Source organism: Antrostomus carolinensis, unplaced genomic scaffold (assembly GCF_000700745.2).
Source record: "Antrostomus carolinensis isolate BGI_N321 unplaced genomic scaffold, ASM70074v2 scaffold10225, whole genome shotgun sequence".
Lineage (NCBI taxonomy): Eukaryota > Metazoa > Chordata > Aves > Caprimulgiformes > Caprimulgidae > Antrostomus > Antrostomus carolinensis.
In genome coordinates, this window is record NW_010314237.1 from 1 (window position 1) to 18,873 (window position 18,873).

At 38.4% G+C, this 18,873-nt stretch overlaps 1 protein-coding gene across 1 annotated transcript; it reads right to left on the bottom strand.

Moving 5' to 3' along the window:
• Positions 1-2,820: 2,820 nt before the first annotated feature.
• NADSYN1 (NAD synthetase 1) lies at positions 2,821-18,631 on the bottom strand (the record flags this gene model as incomplete). Its single annotated transcript, XM_010167573.2, has 19 exons — positions 2,821-2,993; positions 6,204-6,380; positions 7,095-7,223; positions 8,047-8,116; positions 8,572-8,703; positions 9,487-9,593; positions 10,173-10,308; positions 10,668-10,836; positions 11,515-11,617; positions 12,257-12,305; positions 12,491-12,615; positions 12,788-12,862; positions 13,524-13,655; positions 13,912-14,029; positions 15,503-15,591; positions 16,375-16,426; positions 17,126-17,215; positions 17,568-17,621; positions 18,515-18,631. Coding segments are annotated over 19 exons (1,972 nt in total), but the record flags the coding sequence as incomplete, so codon positions are not given.
• Positions 18,632-18,873: the final 242 nt, after the last annotated feature.

The following is an 18,873-nucleotide window of genomic DNA, read 5'->3' on the forward strand; positions in this document are numbered from 1 at the left end:
ACCGGCGGCCGAGGGAGGGCGGGAAGGGAGCGGGAAGGCGGCTCCTCCCTCCCGCCCGCCCGGGGACCGGCCTCGCTGAGGGCGCTGCCCTGTGTCACCCTCCAGCGGCAAACGGGGCATCGGCTCCGCCCCGCCCAGCTCCGCCGCCACCGCCTCGGGAGCTCGGCTTCGTAAGGAGTCGGGGGTTGATGAAGGACGCGACAGTAAATCTGTGGTAAGAAGCGTTGGTTCTTCACCTGATCTTAGAGAGCAGATCCCAGGCGTCATCTACGCTTTTTAAAAATCTGTCCCTTGTGAGGAATTGCAGCTTTTTTAACCTCACGGCAGCTGTAAACTCAGCACCAGCTCTAAGCTCGTCACTGCCTCAAGAGCAGCACTGCAGCCTGGCAGATTTATTCAGAAAATAATAGGTTATAAATTATTGCTTCCATTCACATTCTTAAATAACCATTTACCACGCTAGCAGGAGGTATTTAATTTGTATTTAGTCACCTCAGTGGCCCAGAAGCACCTATGAACTTGGCTTACACTACTTTGATTGTTAAAAGATGCTTCTTCACTTCTGCTACTCCCCCCCTTTCCTCATTTAACTGTAAATTAGGTCTATCCTATACTGTTTAAAAAAAATTAAAAATCAGTGTTTCACACCCACTTCTAAATAAGTCAGGGTCAGATCCAACCTTTTTGGTGAACTTAAGATAAAAAGGAAAACCCCAGGGTATAACCTTTACCATAACAGGCAGCACCAGTAAAAAGGGAACAGCAGCAGCTGCACATTAGTTACTTCTCATTCTCAATAGACAGCAAAGCACTGGTACAATTGGAGTTAGTGTTGGTAACAGTTGAACTACAGGCATCAGAGGGAATAGGGACAGTGAAAATTTTGGGATACTAAAAGGAAAGTAGGGGGGGGCTGGTACAATCTGTATTCAGCACTAGCAGGTAAGAAATAAAATGCAATTTGCACACATGCTGTAAGTGCCATTGCCAAGAAACATGAGTGTCCTTTCACCGAGTGTCTGAAAGACTCAGGGTAACCAAAGTAAGAGGGAGTGCATGTAAACATTGCAAATGTTTTGCTATATTTCCTGAAATACTCAGGAAAACCACAGTAAGAGAGAGTGCATGTAAACATTGCAAATGTTTTGCTATTATTTTTTTATTTGAACAAAAGCAAATGTTTCCTTCTTTCCTCTTCTCTGATTGCCAGGAAAGAGAATCAGTAACTTCAGGAAGAAAAAAATAACTAAGAAGCCTTCAAATATGCAACAGGTTCCTGAACTTCTGTTAAAAAAATCAGTCGCTCGCTCTGGCTGGAATGGGAAGTGGAAGTGCCCAACAAAAGGTGAAGGAAGGCAAATCTCAGCTGGAGTTTTCTGTCAGACAAACATAAACATCCGTAGTAGCAGCAACATCCATTAAGGTAAGTTACCTATCTATTTAAAGAAATACCATATAATAAACCCACCAAGAACAATGCAGCAACTTCTACTCCAAGTGAATCAACTCTGTCTTTCTGGATTGTAGAAAACAAATGTGGAGAACGTGCCCTTCAGCACACATTTTCCATTAGCACAATGTACCAACCATTTTAACAAAAGTCTCACTTGGTCTCAGCTCCCCTGCTGTCACAATTACAGCATTGTTTGCCCAGAACCTCAGAAATGTGTTGCTAGTTTCCCCTATTAAAAGTGCACCTTCAAATAAAATAAAAAAATAAAATAAAAAAAAAAAGCAATGGAAATGGCCAAACGTTAAATGAACAAGAAGAAAAGGGACTGAAGTGAAGGAACAAGCCTATCCTTGTACCTTTTGTACTGTTCCACAGCACTGGACACATTTAGAAGATGATAGAATCAGACTGTTGTGAGCTGGATCCATGAAGTTAAAATAAACTACTTGCAAACAGTAGGTGGAAGGTGGGTAAAATACTACTTGAGCTCAAAAGAAGCTGGTTTTATACTTCATTCTGCAATAGTCACTCCATTTGCAGATGTTTTACACCCAGCAAGTTTGATTCCAACAGGAAAGGGAGTATGTGGTCAGTGAGAATAGATCATACAGCTCCTGGACAGGCAGCACCAGAACATACAGGAATAGTAACAGTGGCGTGGATACCAAACTTGTGTCCTCTCTATTCAAGATCCCATGCACCAGAAGACACTTCTTATTTCAGGTACACCAAGTTACCCTTACGCATCAAAAATGCCAGGAGGGAAAAGACACCTTGCCAACTTGGCACAAATAAAGTTAGATATTTTACAGTTAATTGTCATAAGTTACACAGCAAGTAGATGCAAAACAAGAGGCTGAACTCTTAATTTGGATCCTGCTAACAAGATTACTCATCTGCTTCAAGTTAGACATGCTTCCACCAATATCTTGCTAATTTAGACCTTATGTGGCTATTCAAAACACTGGACCAGTCTACACAGCTAATGCTAGATAAATAAAAAACATGTAAAATAAGAACAGAGTCAATTAGCAGTGTAAAATTACAAGTTTATTGCAAAGTAAAATTATTTTTTCCCCTCAACAGCACATGCCAGAATTGTTAACATTTTATACTTTCAGCTGAATATTACCCAAATCATCTCCAAATTATTAGAACAAAACCTAGTATTTGTATGGGTATACACTTTCACAAAAGACTACCCTGCATTTACTTATGATTGATGGGATTATCCAAATATTTTCAACTAAAGGCAATTAACTCAAGTAATTGAAGAAAAACCCTAATAAATGATTCCTTAGTCAAACTATGGTTTATTTGGAACAAAACAGGGAGTCAATTAAAAAAAAAAATAAATTACTTGATTACAAATAGCATTTACAATGGCCATCTCAGCAATTGTTTGGGTCACCTCTGCTCACCATCACAGTATACTCCAGTTTTGAACATTCTGCTTACTAAATTAATTACCACAGTTAAACAAGACAGCAAATCAGTCCGCGTCTTGAGAAATTCCTTCCTTTTTTTCTAGCTTGGATACCTGCAAGTTAAAAGGAAACTGATTAAATAGTAAAAATAAGTTTGCAATTAATGTCTCCTGTCTTTTCAGACTTTTAACACAAAACAGTAGAGCCCAGATTTATCAGGAACTGACAGTGGGATACGCTCTAGGGGACAGCTGAGCTGAATATGGTGTTAGTTGCAGTCAAAAGAGAAGGTCAAACTTTATTCTCACCCACCCCCTTAACCTCCCTCCAGCTGCATGCTCCCATCAGTTCCTAGTTTTTTTGTCAGTCTGGTGACTTCCTTTTGCTGACCAAGGGGTGAGCTAAGCACCAAAGCCATCTCAGAAGACAGGAGAGACAAGGAAGGGAGGCAACACTGCCCCTTTCAGTGTCAGATCAGATCAAGCCATAACCTGGAACCCTGCCCATAACAGAGAGCCTAGAATAATTCAAGCAAACACAGGAAATGCTTTCCATGCACACACACACAATTTAAAAATGACCTTCACGGTTCTTAAAACTCAAGGAATTACCTTATATTAAGCTAAGCTGATGTTAAGACTAACAATATAAATAGTTTCAGAAAGGATTCTACAAACTCATGGAGGATAGACCAAGAGCATGAACTAAATATGATGTTCTGCACGTTGTCTCTAACTCTGGAAAATTCAGTTCTACGTTCCCCAAATCTATGGGGATATATAGGGAGGGTCATACTATAAATTCCCTGTTCTTATTGTTCTTCCTTCAACACCTGCTACTGGTTGTGAAAGAGACAAACAAAGATACTCAAGTTGATAAATGTTTTTGTTTGACCAAGTGCAGCTAATCTGGTATGACCAATAAGCACTGGAAAAAGAAGACAGAGTGCAGATAGCTCATCCTTGGCAGCAGGTGTGCCAGCTTTCTTCAGAGCTATGTCACAGTTCCTTCAAATTATGCCAGCTATTAAAATCCCAATGAACATTCTGGCACCCAGAAATTCTTTATCTCAGATGTAACTCAAAGGCAGAAGCTATGGGCAGTTCCTAGGGTTGCTCTAGACCACTATAAATTTGATCACCCAGGTGGAACCTTCAGCTAGGTAGAGTGACATTACGACTCCAAGGGCAAACCTAGTAATTCCCAGAAAACACTATTCCTCTCAACCTCCTCTTACCCCTGTTCCTTCTGCAGCAAATACAGAGGGAATTCTGCACTTAAAAGAGTGGATAACTAAATTGGCTCGACTACACTACAAACATCCAAAGCAGAAAAGTACTTTCCACAAATCCAACATATTTCTCTCTCATTAGCACTCAAAACCATTTCCCTTCACAAAGGAGCTCAAGCTGTAAGATGGCTCTTCTACAGGAAAACCTGGCATTACCTGAGGGGGTTTTTTAATGTCATCTAGAGTTTATGCCTTATTTTCACAGTCCCATTACTATGTTAGAAAAACCTCAAGTGTGTATTAAGTCTCAGGAGCATAATTATCAGTGAGACATTGTCCTAGAGAGTGATTCTCTTCAGAATTACAATTGTGCTGAATATGCACAGTAAGTGGAAACTCTTCCAGTATTCCCTTTCTTGAACAGGGCAGATTTGACTCACATTACTGCAAGTCATTATTTTCCAGTCTTGCAAAAAGCTATCTGTAGTAATGAGTTATCAGTTCAGGTTACTGCTGAACTTTCTCAGTACAGGTTACTGTTGCCTACGTAACAGATTCTTCCCTAAACTTGACTCCCAGTTTTCAAGAATAAATTGCAGTGGCCAGTACCCTTGCACAGCACAAATGCTATTACATACAAACCTAGTTAAAGAATGTAACAATATCCTGGATCATTAAAAAGATTTTAAATCACATTTACTGTAAGCATAAAATAATTACATTTTGGTCCAGACCCTACAAAAATATTTTACCCAACTCTCACCGAGGCCAAAAGAACTTTTGTCCTGGACTTCAGTGGGAAAAAGTCCAAAACAATGGAAAAAAAAACCCCACCATACAGACCTACAAAAAAAGAGCTGCATGTGGTGGCTTTTATCCTAGGTTTCAAGGTAATAAAACACTATTACAGCATGTCTGGCATTTCACAGACGAGGGAATTAATATTTTATTACATATATAAACATATTCTTAAAAGCAACTGAGGTGTAAAATCTCTGGCAGAAAAAAAAAACTTCAAGGTGGTAAAATTTTTCAGCCCAGCATATTTGCTATAAAAAAATGCATTAAAATAACATTGAAGGTGTGACTAAAAACTACAAAGCGCTAAGTACAGTTCTGGTAGTTGCTCAGGCCCCTCCACACCTCACAGTGCTCAAACTAAGCACTGTGCCGTTGCTGTATCTGAGCAAACATGTACTTGTGAGTCAACTGGCTCGAGGTTCAAGAAAGGTCTTTTGTTGTAGAAGCAGGTGGGAGAAGCATTCACAATGAATTGCTGCCTCTTACTGGCTGTTCCCACACAGATGCAGCTCAAGTCTTAATCCTGCAACTAAACAGATCCCTTCAGACAGGTCCTGAACTGAAACCGAAACACATTAACCTTGTTCTCCACATTACTGAATCCCAGAAGTGCCTCGACTGGAAAAGACCTTTAAGTTCATCCAGTCCAACCATGAACCCAACACTGACAAGTCCCCGACTAACCCATGTCCCTCCGCACTATGTCTACACAACTCTTCAATCCCTCCAGGGATGGGGACTCCACCACTGCCCTGGGCAACCCCATCCAATGCCTCAGAACCCTTTCAGCAAAGAAATTCCTCCTCACATCCCATCTCAACTGCCCTGGGCACAACTTGAGGCCATTTCCTCTGGTCCTGTCCCTTGTTTCTTGGTTGAACAGACCCACCCCCACCTCTCTCCACCCTCCTTTCAGGTAGTTGTAGAGCACGAGAAGGTCTGAGGTGGTCTCCCCTCAGCCTCCTTCTCTCCAGGCTAAACAACCCCACAAGACTTCATGAGTATGGGTACACCTATTAATTTCTAGCCTTAGTACATATATTTTTCTTTCCTTCTTGATTTCCTAGCAATACAACAAGTTGTACTTAAACAATGAAAAAAACAACAACCTACACTGAAACCAGGGAATTCTTAGTCTCATACTTATGGGAAAAGAACAATCACATTTATTTCTATATTAAACTATTATCCTAAATGCTAGCTGTGTTCTGCTGGATATTCACTGGAACTGGGCTTGTCCCATTGGAAGAGCTTTAAATATAAAGCCATACAAGAAGTAGAGGGCACTTACCTGTTTATCTATACACTTAAACTGCCAGGACCATGTGGTGTTATAAAGGAAAGGTCTCAGGTCAAATCGGTTGTCATCTGGACTGTAGTTTTCAGCATGGTAGGAAGGAGTGAGGGTGGTCATTTTATGTCTGTTAATGGAATACATCCTGAAGAAATGCTTAACCTTTGATGCCACCTGGTGTACAAAGAATATAGCTTTTAATCAGATGAAGATTCTTAGTGTTTAAAAATTTGGACAAGAACAGTATTTTGGAGACTGTGTTCTAGCTTTACACATCCATTTTATTCTATTAACATTTACATAAATTATCTACCACTAGTAGTATGAATCACTGTGGATGACCCTCCCTATAAGAGGCATTTAAGACCATTTTTAGTCACCACCTTGGTCTCTGCACCTAACATTTAGACATCTAACAGTAAGTACTGGCCTCTGCAATTCAGCTGACAGTATGGATTTTCCCTTATGCACAAGAAGGGAAGAACTGTGTAACAGCAAAGCAGGTACCTCTTCAGTGTAGACAGTCTTTCAAAGCAAAAGCCATTCTCTGTCTCAGAATACATAACCAAAGGCTTCAAGAGTAGTTAGCCATGTATACTTCAGAGAGCAATTTTCCCCTGAAGATATAATTCTGAAGTAATTGTTTTAAAATTACCCAATTACTGTTGTAACAATTTGCAACACGGACAACAAGCTCCATTAATTTAAGAGATGAATACCAGTTTTTCCAGCATATTTTGCTACAGCTGTAGAATAATATCTAAACACAGCATAATTAAACTGTTCCTTTCAATTAAAAGGAACTCTACTCAACCTTTCTCCAAACACACTCTATTTTGGCAAACACATTACTTCTTTTTTTTTATATATATATATTTTGTATATTACCTCTCTTGGAGTACAAATTTCCTTCCACATATTAATCAGCTTACAAAACATACTGTAAGGTCCAGCCTTTGCAATTTTTCTTAGTTTGCCGTAGATTGAGAGCTCTGCATATGTCATCCCCATATCTGCCTGAAATCACACAGAGAGTCACTGAAAATCTCAACTATGCAAATTATAATTAATAGTTTTATGGAGCTATTACAGTAACCCAGTTTAATCAAAGAAACACCAAAATGAAATTGACAATGATCAAAAGGACAACGAGATTGTAATATTATGAACAGAAGAAAAAAAACACCAAACCTGTAATCTCTCTGAAATGGGAGATTTGAAATTCTTCCATGAACATACTTGATTTGGCCAGTGAAAATATTTCTTTCTTGCAAAGAATTTGTTCATTTTCCCTTCTAGGTAGCTTCAATGTAGGGTATATCAGTAAGGTATGGTCAAATTAAGAAAAACACTAATTCTAATTTAGCAACCCTTTGCTTTAACATAAAATAAGTTTTACAATACCCTATGGTTAGACATCCAACAGCCCTCGGTGGTATTCATTAGGCTTACCAGTGCTCTCTTATCCAAAAGGATAGCAGAGAAGGGTGGGGGCAAAAAAGGAAGGGCTTTGCCACCAGTCATTTTAAGCAGTAAGGCCCTGACTGACTCTCTTTTGATATTAAGAAACTTTAAACCAAAATGAATTTCAGAACATCCATCCTTCTACATGCCTAAAATTTAAAATAATTCCAAAAAAAGTTAATTTGCTGTTTTGGAAACTGTTGTCAACATAGATAAGGCTGGTGTGGGCACTAATGCCTTCTCAGTGGCTCTAAGATTGCTTACAAAATGCTTGTCAATAAGCATGGATACATACAAGAGCAAACAATAGTTACTGGACAAACACCAGATTTTGGGATAAGGCTTACCAGAGCATTTTAAAGTCACTGCCCATTACCTCATCAGTTTGAGCCACTTGTCCATCTACCAGGGGCTCTAACTCCGCAGTGGGTGGAGCTGACATGATACTGTAAAAAAAAGGTAAAAAGAAAAATATAAATTTAATCCAGTCTGGTTTGTTAAAAATCAAATGCTTCATTCAAAGCATTTTCAGGGTATAAGCTGCTAAGTGACTAGATAACTCTGAAGAAGTGCTACTTGCAAGCTGCTCCATGTTTAGAAAGCAGCGTGTTATACCAAAAACATAAAGCATCTGGTTCAAACAATTCCTTCAGTGGAATTAACAACACAAATGTTTGCATAGATTAACTCTTAAGACCAGCAGCATTTTCAGCACCCAGCCAATTACATTGTGTAAGGGTACACTATCATTTAAAACCAGAGGGATATGCCAAAAACTCTTCTTTACTAGCATTTGCAATATTACTGCAGCTTATTTCTGTTAGTAAAGAAAACCAAACCGTGACGTCCACAATAGGCTGGATATAAATACAGCCACCGATCTCACTGCTTCACTACTCACCTTCTGAGGGCCGTGAGCTGAAAGTTTTCAATGCAATATTGTATGAAGTTCTTCAAATCAGTCTTGCTAATTCCACCAATGGGATTGATATCAGCACTTGAGCAATCGTACTTTGTCAAGTAACCTCGGAGACTGAGTAAAAGAGATTTTATATAGCAATAAATAATGTAACATTAGTATAATAGACAATAGTTTATACTATGGAGAATATATATGTCATATAAAGACAGGGAGAAACAGACCTCATATTGTTAATGTATTTATACATAAGGGGCAAAGAGGTGTTCAGCTGCAATCTATCCTAAAGGATTTATCAGGATATCCCAAAGCCACAAAATTGCCAGGAAGAAGACAGTATTTTGAACAACTATGAAGCACTGCAAAACTGAGCACACTAAGGTAATATATTTGAAGCAAAACTATTAAAATACTGTCCTGACCAATTAAAAAAATAAATCCCAAAACACCCACAGAATCAACACACACTGCTCTCCCAGCTTTTGAGGTTATCAATCACACAATCTTATGGGGATTGCTTTAATCTTCAAGTAGGCAGCTCTAACAACAGTACTGCAGATTTTAAATCTGTTTTCAACTCTAATTCCTGTTATAGTAATTGAAAATACAACAAATAACAGAATGGAAAGTTAACCTGGTAACTGCACAGGCAAGCTCTACTGAAAATGGCTAAGGAAGGAACAGCAGTTTATTGGAAAACTGTGACAACTTCTGAAAAATACACAATTTTCCGTTACGGCCAATTCAACTATTTTCATTAATTTCACTGCTATCAGTGTATTCTTAGCTTGTTACCTCTTCTGAGTAATAATCTACACAGGGATTTGGTAGAGTTGTAAGAAAATGCAGTGACCTCTTCCCAGTTCACCTGGTTTTAGATTTCTAACTTTCACCAACCTTTCATCCACATTGGCTGATCCCAGCACCAGAAGTCCTCCTGGCTTGCCACGAGTCCAAAGCGTCAGCTGAGCAAACAGGTAGGCAAGGACCATTCTTATTCTAGCCTGCAAAGCAAAACAAAAAATAAAGCAAATTTACAAAGCAGAATAATTTCTCCCCAGTCATTTTTATTAATAGATTCCCTAAACAAATGCATAAAGAACAAAATGTGACATCTCACAGAGCCTTTTAAAGGCTGCTGACATTCACCAGAGAAAAGTCTAGTATACATCTGCAACATTTTTTGAGTCTTGGCCTGCCACAGTCTTACAGGACTCAAACTTGTCCATTAGAACACTTGGCTGCTTATTTTCCTGACCTGGCAACTTTCTGTTGGGATGCTTTTCTTAACACACTGATGGGATCCAGGCATGTACTATTTCCTCCTGACCATGCCATGAGGTTTTAAAAGTCACAGGCAACAATTATCTTGGTCTTCTCCTGAGTTTTGTGAGATTGCAGATTTCTTCTGCAGACAAACATTTACTGGAAGCCCAGGAATCTTCAGGGACACACCACAAGTTCAGGTTTTCACAGCAATGCAAATGAAGAGCTCCTTGCTACTTTACCATTTTTTACTGTTTAAAAAAATAAATAAATAAATAAAAATCTGACCTGGTCAGAAACACATGCATGAAACACACCTGCACATTCTGGAGTGCCAGGTTTTCTCTGCTGCTCCCTCCATAGGCAGTAAAACGGGGAGTTCGACCAGTCACCATGTTGAAAATTCCCACAACAGCTTTCACAGCCGCATCTATGTTCAGATTGATGTGATAGCTGAGAAGAATTCAAGCAGAAGTGACTCAACTAGCACAATCTGACTACATAAAATATCACTAAAAAAAGCAAAAAAAAAAAACCCCCACCCATAAAATGATGTTTTAAAGGCTGCTGCCATCTCAGATCTGGTATGAAGAATAACACTTTCCAGAGTCCATTTCCAAGTTTCCATGCCCTTCACCAAATGCTTCTAAATCTGCCCCACATTTACACACTTAAATAACAACGTCTGCATTACTCCTCCTTAACCAACTTATTGTTCCTCTCCTATTTTTTCCTATTTTAGAATTTGAAAGTTTTATATGAAAGTCTTTGTCAGCACATTATTTTTTTTCCCAGCACTTCTCAATTTGTACCTGCCTATTTGCTCAGCCAGACGTTTAGCCCTGTTGCAAGTATCCTGGGAGGAGTTCTCACTAGCCATATAGCAAGTGGTAAAGATACGCTTGCAAAATTCTCGAGGATCCTCAGGGATGTAGGTCTCATCGTTCACAATCTTGCGTGCATCAGCCAGCACATCTGGATCTGAGGAGAAAGCAAAAGGAATAGAGCAAGGTGGAAATTGTTGCACTCCTGCTATACAGGATATGCAAATATCTTGTATGTTTCTTGTATTCCAATTAAGCCCCCCACAAATAAGAAGACTCCATCATCTAACTCCCCAAACATATTTTCGTATCAAATAAAATAACTGATTTTGCTCCTAATTTTTAACAGGGAAATACTAAATCCTTTTGTTCGATGCCTTAAAGAAACTTCATAGAAAATACAATCCAATACGTACAAGGCTTAACTAAATGCATACAGTCTACTGAAAGCCAGTTTAAGAGCTTGAATCATGCCTAACCATGTTTTGTAGTGCTGAATTTAACAGCAGGAGAAACTTCTCATGATAAACTGAAATCTCAAAACTACATCAGCCATCATTTTGAACAATACTCTAGACAGAAGCTAGGCTGAGCTCCACATACAATTCTGAAACTCAAAATGACAACTATTAAGCCAATTCAAAGAACCTGAAATCTGGATGCACATTTTTGCTGGAATTTCTGAAGAGTTACAAAGAATTCCATTAGAACTGGGCAAGAGTCTACCATTAATCGCCTCTTGCATCTATTGCACCCAGCTAATATTAACTTGTCTGTAATTATTAGTAAGGTTTTTTCCAAGCTAGGCAATTCTGTGATTCTGTTATCTACTTACTTCCATTCTTGACTGCCAGGCAAACCTGGTGACACATAGAATATACTATGCAAGCTGTAGCAGAGCTGTCAATTCCACCACTAAGAGGTAGGAGAAATCCTGCCTTGAAAATAAAGCAAGTAAGATGTTCCAAATAGCAAAATTAGAAAAAATATATATTGTACCATTCAGAAACATGTTCTCCTAAAAGAACTGCACAGGCATTGTTCAAGTCTGGGGGAAAAACAAACAAACAAACAAACCAGACCTCCAAACCCTCTTAAACTCTTATTGACTGGATAATCAAACAAGTAGTCAGTGTAAGAAAAGCTTCCAGCATGTCTTTACCCTCAAACAGAGGAGCTAATAAAAAGAATTCAATTTTTCATGTATATTTCACTGTTGAACTGAATTACTAGTTCATGTCACTCTGCTTATTTTAAACATTTCCATTATCTATTAAAATATTTTCCTTACTGAAAAAAACAGTGTTTCTAAGAAGAAGAAATCCCCTTTATTAGGTAAGCTTGACTTGCTTTCAAAGCAAGCAGGATTCCTAAGGAAAAGGTCTGAAGAGCATATTGAAGTCACACTTTGCAGATGGGTTTTGAGTCGGAATGAGCCAACACGTAAAAAGCTCAAACCTTGCAGCATGGACTAACATCACTTTGCATTAACAGCAGCACAGGACAGCAATCTGTACTGTCCCTGTGGCACAGAAGACATGTATGGCAAGGCAAAGAACAAAAACAGTTGTTCTTACCTGTTTGCTGCGCCTTAAATAGTCCCAAAGCCAACATGCAGGACCAAGGCTGAAATTACAAAATAGGATTATTCCAAGAAGGTTATGGAATAAGAGCTAAGCAAGTCAACATATTTACTGTGCTCTTCCAATGAGATACTTACTTTATTTGAGTATAAATAAAATCTTGTGTTTCTATCTTTTTTTTTTTTAAATAAAAATAATTTTCAAGCAACAGATTCCGTATGCACTTACCTGATCTCCTCCTCAGGACTATGATGTCTCCACTGGATTGGCATACAAGTAGGTACAGCTACATCATCAGAACATGAAAGAGCAAAATTCACTTTTATCCTGGGATAAGGATCCACTTTACTTGCCTAAGCAACAAGACAGAAGAATTGGGAAGACATCAATTTTAATGTAGTATATACCTATAAAAGATCAGATCTATAGAATACTGTGAAAAATCAAGACATGCAAAGACTTTTAAAATTCAACAGCTCCAACTTGGCAAACTTTACAAACATAACATTCATAAAGAATTCTTACCGCTAAGTTACGAGATGAAATCTCTGCTCTGTAACTTCGAACATCTTCCAAGTCTAGAGTGGCAACCAGCACCTCCTATGGAAAGGCATTCAACATTAGATTGAGCCTACACAAACTGATAAAACAGTGTTGGACAGGCCTGAACTACAAAAAATGTTGGGGAAGAAGAATGTATGCATACATTAGGACACTCATAAACCACAAATAAACAAATTCATAGTGCTGTCAGATGGCTGAACAGCAGGTTCACCATCAGCTGTGGCAAAGGAAAAGGCAAGAAGCATACTGGGGAAAGAGATGAATTTGGCCCATGTGAGGAAAACTAAAGTTTTGATGACAAATCTACTGAGAAAGGGCTTTATGAAGTAAAGAGCAACCTATCAAACCTTCTATCTACCAAACCAGGTCATAACTAGAACACTGCAATCTTTGCTCTTCTTTTCTTAGTAAGTTAACAGGCTCTCTCCTGGTGATTGCATATGGAAACATTTTCATGAAGTTTCTCCACTGTGACAGCTCTTCCTTGCTCACAAAAGCAGGAGAGCTACTGTAGATCAGGTCTAGGCAATTTGACTAGGGAAAAACTTCGGATCTAGTTGAACAGCATAGTAAAAATGCATCTTTTTTAGTCCAGAGACACGGACCTAATATCTGCAGTGTCTGGTAAGCTTGAGCAGAAATGTAGCTAATTAACTAATTTCAGCTGTAACTAACAGCTATAGGTTGAATATATTACCACATCATCGAGTGAAAACTGGGATCCTTGAGCAACTGTTTCTCCATTCATCGAAATCATGGCACAGCCATCATAATACAGACGATCTCCATTGCAGCCTTTCTGGTTAGCTAAAATATATATTCCACCATTCTGGGAAGAAAACAAACATGCAGACGTAAAAATGCTTATCAGAATACAGCACCTGACAGAATGTTACAAGGCAAAGTGTTATTTCTTTGTTCCTGTCCTTCTTATAATCACAGGAGAGAAGGCTCTTCTGAAATAAAATGAGATGAATAATATATATATATATATTTTTTTTAAGCATATACCTTTGCCACAGGAGGGAAGGCTCTTCTGAAATAAAATGAGGTGAATAATATATATATTTTTTTTAAGCATATACCTTTGCTGTGGCAGAATTCACCAAATCCACCCGGGTGTGAGCTTTCCGCAGCACATGGTGACTCCCTGAAGCGTTAGTGAAAATTTCCACACCATCAAGTCCCATGTCAATATGAGGGCTGTCAAAGCAAAAGGCAGAAAAAAATTCAGCTGGGAATACTATGCTGTGGTATCATTTAAAACAGTGACAAATAAAAACATCCATGTCATTGCCAATTTTCTGCATGTCTTAGCTCCAACAAGGGTAGGACTCTCAAAACCATCTGTTTTTCTTGCATTGCCTGACTCTTCTGTCAAAGATCAGCAGTGGTTGCAGAGGGCAGAAGGGCTTTTGCTCATTCTGTTCTAAATGAAATTCTATTTTAATCTATAGAAGCCTGGATCTTAAAGAAAGAGAGAATAAGTCAATCTTGGTCTGAAAGGGCAACCTCGAGATACTCTTGCAACATCAGTCGTCCCATTTTCCTTCTCTCAGTAAATCCAAAAGCAAACAGAACCACCAGAAGGAGAAGACTTTTACTGCCTTTTTTCTTTTTCTTTTCCAAATGTTAAAAGAAAGGAATACTAAAAAAGTCACATCTTTGCCTGTAACATACCACACCTTCTGCAGTTACAAGGAAATCAATGTCTGTAACTGGGAGATTTGGAAAAACTTTGGGAACATTTTGTTTATTTTGTGTTAACTGCAACAGCTTTCATGCAACCGTATCTCCACCCCTACCCTGCATCAGACTTTTATGAATGGGATTTTCTTTGTGGTTGGGAAGAACTTTGTAACAGGATTGTAACAGGAACTAATATAATAACAGGAAATATGACTTAAGGGCACTAGGTTTTGCCTTCCCTTAGTGACCTCTCGTTGTTTCCTTCTGCGTTGTCTGATGCTGGGTAAAAATACAGCAAAAGCATTAAGCTAATAGCTAAACAGAAAAAAATCAGTAATACATCTCAAAGTGATGCTGCCTAGAAGCCCATGCTCTAGTGCATCAAATATAAAGCACCTCAATTTGTCTGTGAAGTGGATTGCTTTGGAGGAGCTGGTCAAAGACAAAGATAAAAAGAATAAAGTAAATAAAATAAAAAGACCTACTAGTACTCTTAAATTTTTGAGACAGGCACAGTTAAGTGGGACCAATATGGGATTGTAATTACTAGAAAAAAATTATACTACAAATTCATACAAAATAACTGTCACTTTGACACTAGATCAAGTTACAGAGATGGACCCAGAGAGGACATTTCAACCTCATGTTGAGCTAAAAGCTGAACAATATCTGGAATGGGAGTACTACAGTTATCTGTCATTTCTTTCCTCAGGTCACATTTTTCACTCTGCTTCTTTCCTGTATTTCTCTCCTACCTTCCATTTCAAATGAATTTAGCTCAACCACCTAGACCTGTTTTTGCCATCCTGCATCTGACCTAGTGAAATCTTTCCCATTATGTATTTATTGTTCCTAATTATACTTTAGCTTACTGTCCATTTCTGAAAGATCTGCTACATACAAGAATAATCACATTTTTTCAAACATTTACTTCAGGCAGGTCCAAGGTATGTTTTAGTTTACTTTTAGTTTCTTCCTCTCCTTTACCTGTTTGGTGCCCAGAGTTCTTCACATATTTCTGTCCCTAGGCAGGTATCTTTGGTTGCTAGGACTGCATCCCCAAAAGGAACAGTTTCCTGAGAAAAACCAAGAACATCCTTACACGCATGTAATACAAGAATCTATTCATTTCAAAAAGTTAACTACGAGTCTAAAAAAAAACAAAAAAAACCAAAAAAGAACTGAATACTCACTTATGTGAAATGAGGAAATGAGTGACATAGTATCAATCACAATATACCTCCCTTCATCCCTTCATTCCTTCATTTTATACCAAGTTTAAGAACGGAAAAAAAAAAAAACCTCTAAAATGCAAATCTGTGGGTTATACTGAAAATTTGTGTTGAAATTTCATTAGCATTCAGATCCAGTGCTTTGCTTCACGACTGGACAACTGCTTTTGTATTAAACAATCTACAAAACAGAGATAGTCTTTTGCTAGGAATCATGCTCATGGCTTAGCAGGAAATAATCCAATCTTTACACCTTTCTGAATCAGGAAGGCTACTTTTTTTATATTATTTTTTTTACCTCAAAACCCATACTCATTTCTAGTCTCAAGCACAGATAAACTCAGTACCAGACTGTGCAAAATAAGACAGTCTTCAAGGTCCTGTATATATAACTGCAGCAAATTTAAAATTTACTTGTTTTGCTGCCAAATACTAACATAAACGAGGTTATTACGCTGTCATTTAATGTAACTGAGAACTATCACTGAAACCTATGAATATGCAATATGACTGACAGCAGAATTTGGTGTACTACAGTTTTATGCCACAAATTTTATTCATTTAAATTGGTGAGTCTGGAAGATGCTAAAAGTGGGGAAAAAAAAAAAAAATCCTTTACAAACTTACCTGTCCAGTCACTTCCTGAATTATCCTGGGTAGAAAATATTCCTCCACATGCCTAAAGCAGATTTACAGGTTGTGAATATATCATTGTGTAAATCACAGCATAAAAACTGATTCTAACCTCCACATTGTGTCACCTTCTAACATTGATTAAAGAAATTGCACTTCATTGTACAGGGCTGTGTATGTTGGGAGTTTTTTTGGGGGGGGAGGCGGGGGGAAAAGGGCCTTAATACTTTCTGTTAAATCAGTCAGAAATGTTAAGATTGTAAGACAGCAACATCCCACTTTGCTTCAGAAATGCACAGTAAACAATGCTCCATCCTAGCTGTAAACTAGACCTAACACAGAACAGAGCATGCAAGTCAAATACCAAACAGAAGTTTCTCTTTTTGCAGTGCTACTACACGACTAATTCAGAATTCATCTGGAACTGACGGGGGTTAAGAGGACAGATGCTCAGGGGCTCTCAAAGAAGTACTTATACTGAGATCATCAAGTTTGAACCATCCTCTGACTACAAGGTGAGTGCACAGCATGAGAGATGAGCATCAAGCGTATCCTGCAGCATCATAAGGTATGTAGCTTTCAACCTCTGCAGTCGTTAAAATTCTGACAGAGCTCATCCATTTCACATTGTTTTCCAGTTTAATATTGAACAGGGTGCAGCAATCAAGCAGATAAACACAGGTTCTTTGTGGCTGCAAACGGCAAGCTGTGTTTTTAAATACAATTTTAACGGTAACCAGCCTACCTTGCTTTGTTCCACGGGGTAAACCATCTAAGTTCCCTGTAGTTTCCTGCATTTGCCAATGATATTTTTGGTCTGATCAGAAGAATTTTTCTTAAAACATAAAAAACAGAAAGGGTGAGTTAAAACCTGATGTACAGCCAAACAAGACTAAATAACTGATTAATAGCAACTCTTTTTTTCTATTATGATGTACATTAAACAACTACTACATACAATAATTTTCAAAGTTTCTGTTTGCAGACTTAAGGGGTTTTTTTCTGGAGTCTTTCAGAAAACAGTGGAAATTTAGTTTCTAGAAATTCAGAAAGGAAAAAAATAGAAAACATTAGTTGTCTCTCTGAAATTTAGTAGTCAGGAAGACAACTCCATTGCTCTACATAGCACTGAAGGCCAAACAGGTCTGAAAGGATAAATCTCACAAAACATATAAAGAACTACTTACTTATTTAAAAAGATCACTCGACAATTGTAGCGCACATTTCTGTGCAGAACAGGCCTGTGAAAATAAGGAGAAAAGTTACTGGCTTTAAGCTCATTAAATGAAATTTTAAAAAGCTACAGAATCTACTTCACTGCACTAAAACTATATTTAAGACAACACTTCTATGCTGTATCACTAAAGGGAATTAAACAAGACAATATATCAAGTTTTAGCTTCTCATTTTTTAATTCAAATAGTTGTTTGCGAAAATTAGAGTTACTGACCATTCTGTCAGTCTCAGATATACCAACTGCTGCCAGATCACTGGCATGCCTGAGAAACAGATGCAGACCACAAGAATCCTCCTGGCTGAGTTAACTTATTTAGTCAAACCTGACTTCCTACGTGTCCTGGACACTATGATACTACCAGGCTACTTCAAAATAAAGCTAGCTTTACACATTTATATCAGTACTAACAAGTAGGTGTACATGTTAATTTTACAGTTATAATTTATCACTGTTCACTGTCAGCATGTGACTTACAGTGGTTTCAGGCATTTTCACATACACATATGTGGTTTAAAGACATCTGCCAGTCAAAGCAATTTACATGAGCCCTGATATTCCTAAACGAGAGTCAATTTATAAAGCCCTTTGTGTTACATACAATACAAAGGCTTACCCATGGCAATAGGGTCCAGCCATTAAGGTTCCCAAAAAAATAACTGTAATTATCCTATTTCTCTCTTGAAAGGCTCGACCTCCAGAAACCTTTGAAAGGATCATCTTTTAGAAGGTGTTTTGCATGTTGCAGTCATAGTCATGGTAATTAAAAGGGAAATTAGAGCACTTCCCAAGATGTATTGAAAGATTTGGTGCAGAGCCCTCACTATGCAGAAAGACAGCAGAGGCAGCATTCCCTAAAGGCTCAACCCTTCATCATATGTACATAAAAAAACCCCTTACATTCCCACATCACAGATAATATCTTGTGTAGCTGGAGACTCCAAAAGCTTTGCCAGAACTTGAAACGAATGCAGGAGCGTGTCAGACTCATAGTAGTGATCGGAGCAGCCGTAACCACTGCACATAAAAACATCAGAAATAAAAACTCAGCCAACATCAGCACCAGAACCAAGGGATCAGAACTACTTCAGACAAGGCACATCTCCTCCACACAGGCAATGTATACAGAAGACGCAGAAGCAGTGCTGTGAACACCATCCCTACCCAGGGATTTGCCTTTCCAATTCCGTGGCACTGCCGGGATATTCCTCCCGGGAGCAGCAGCCTGGGCCAGGGCAGAATTCAAAGCGCTACAGTTT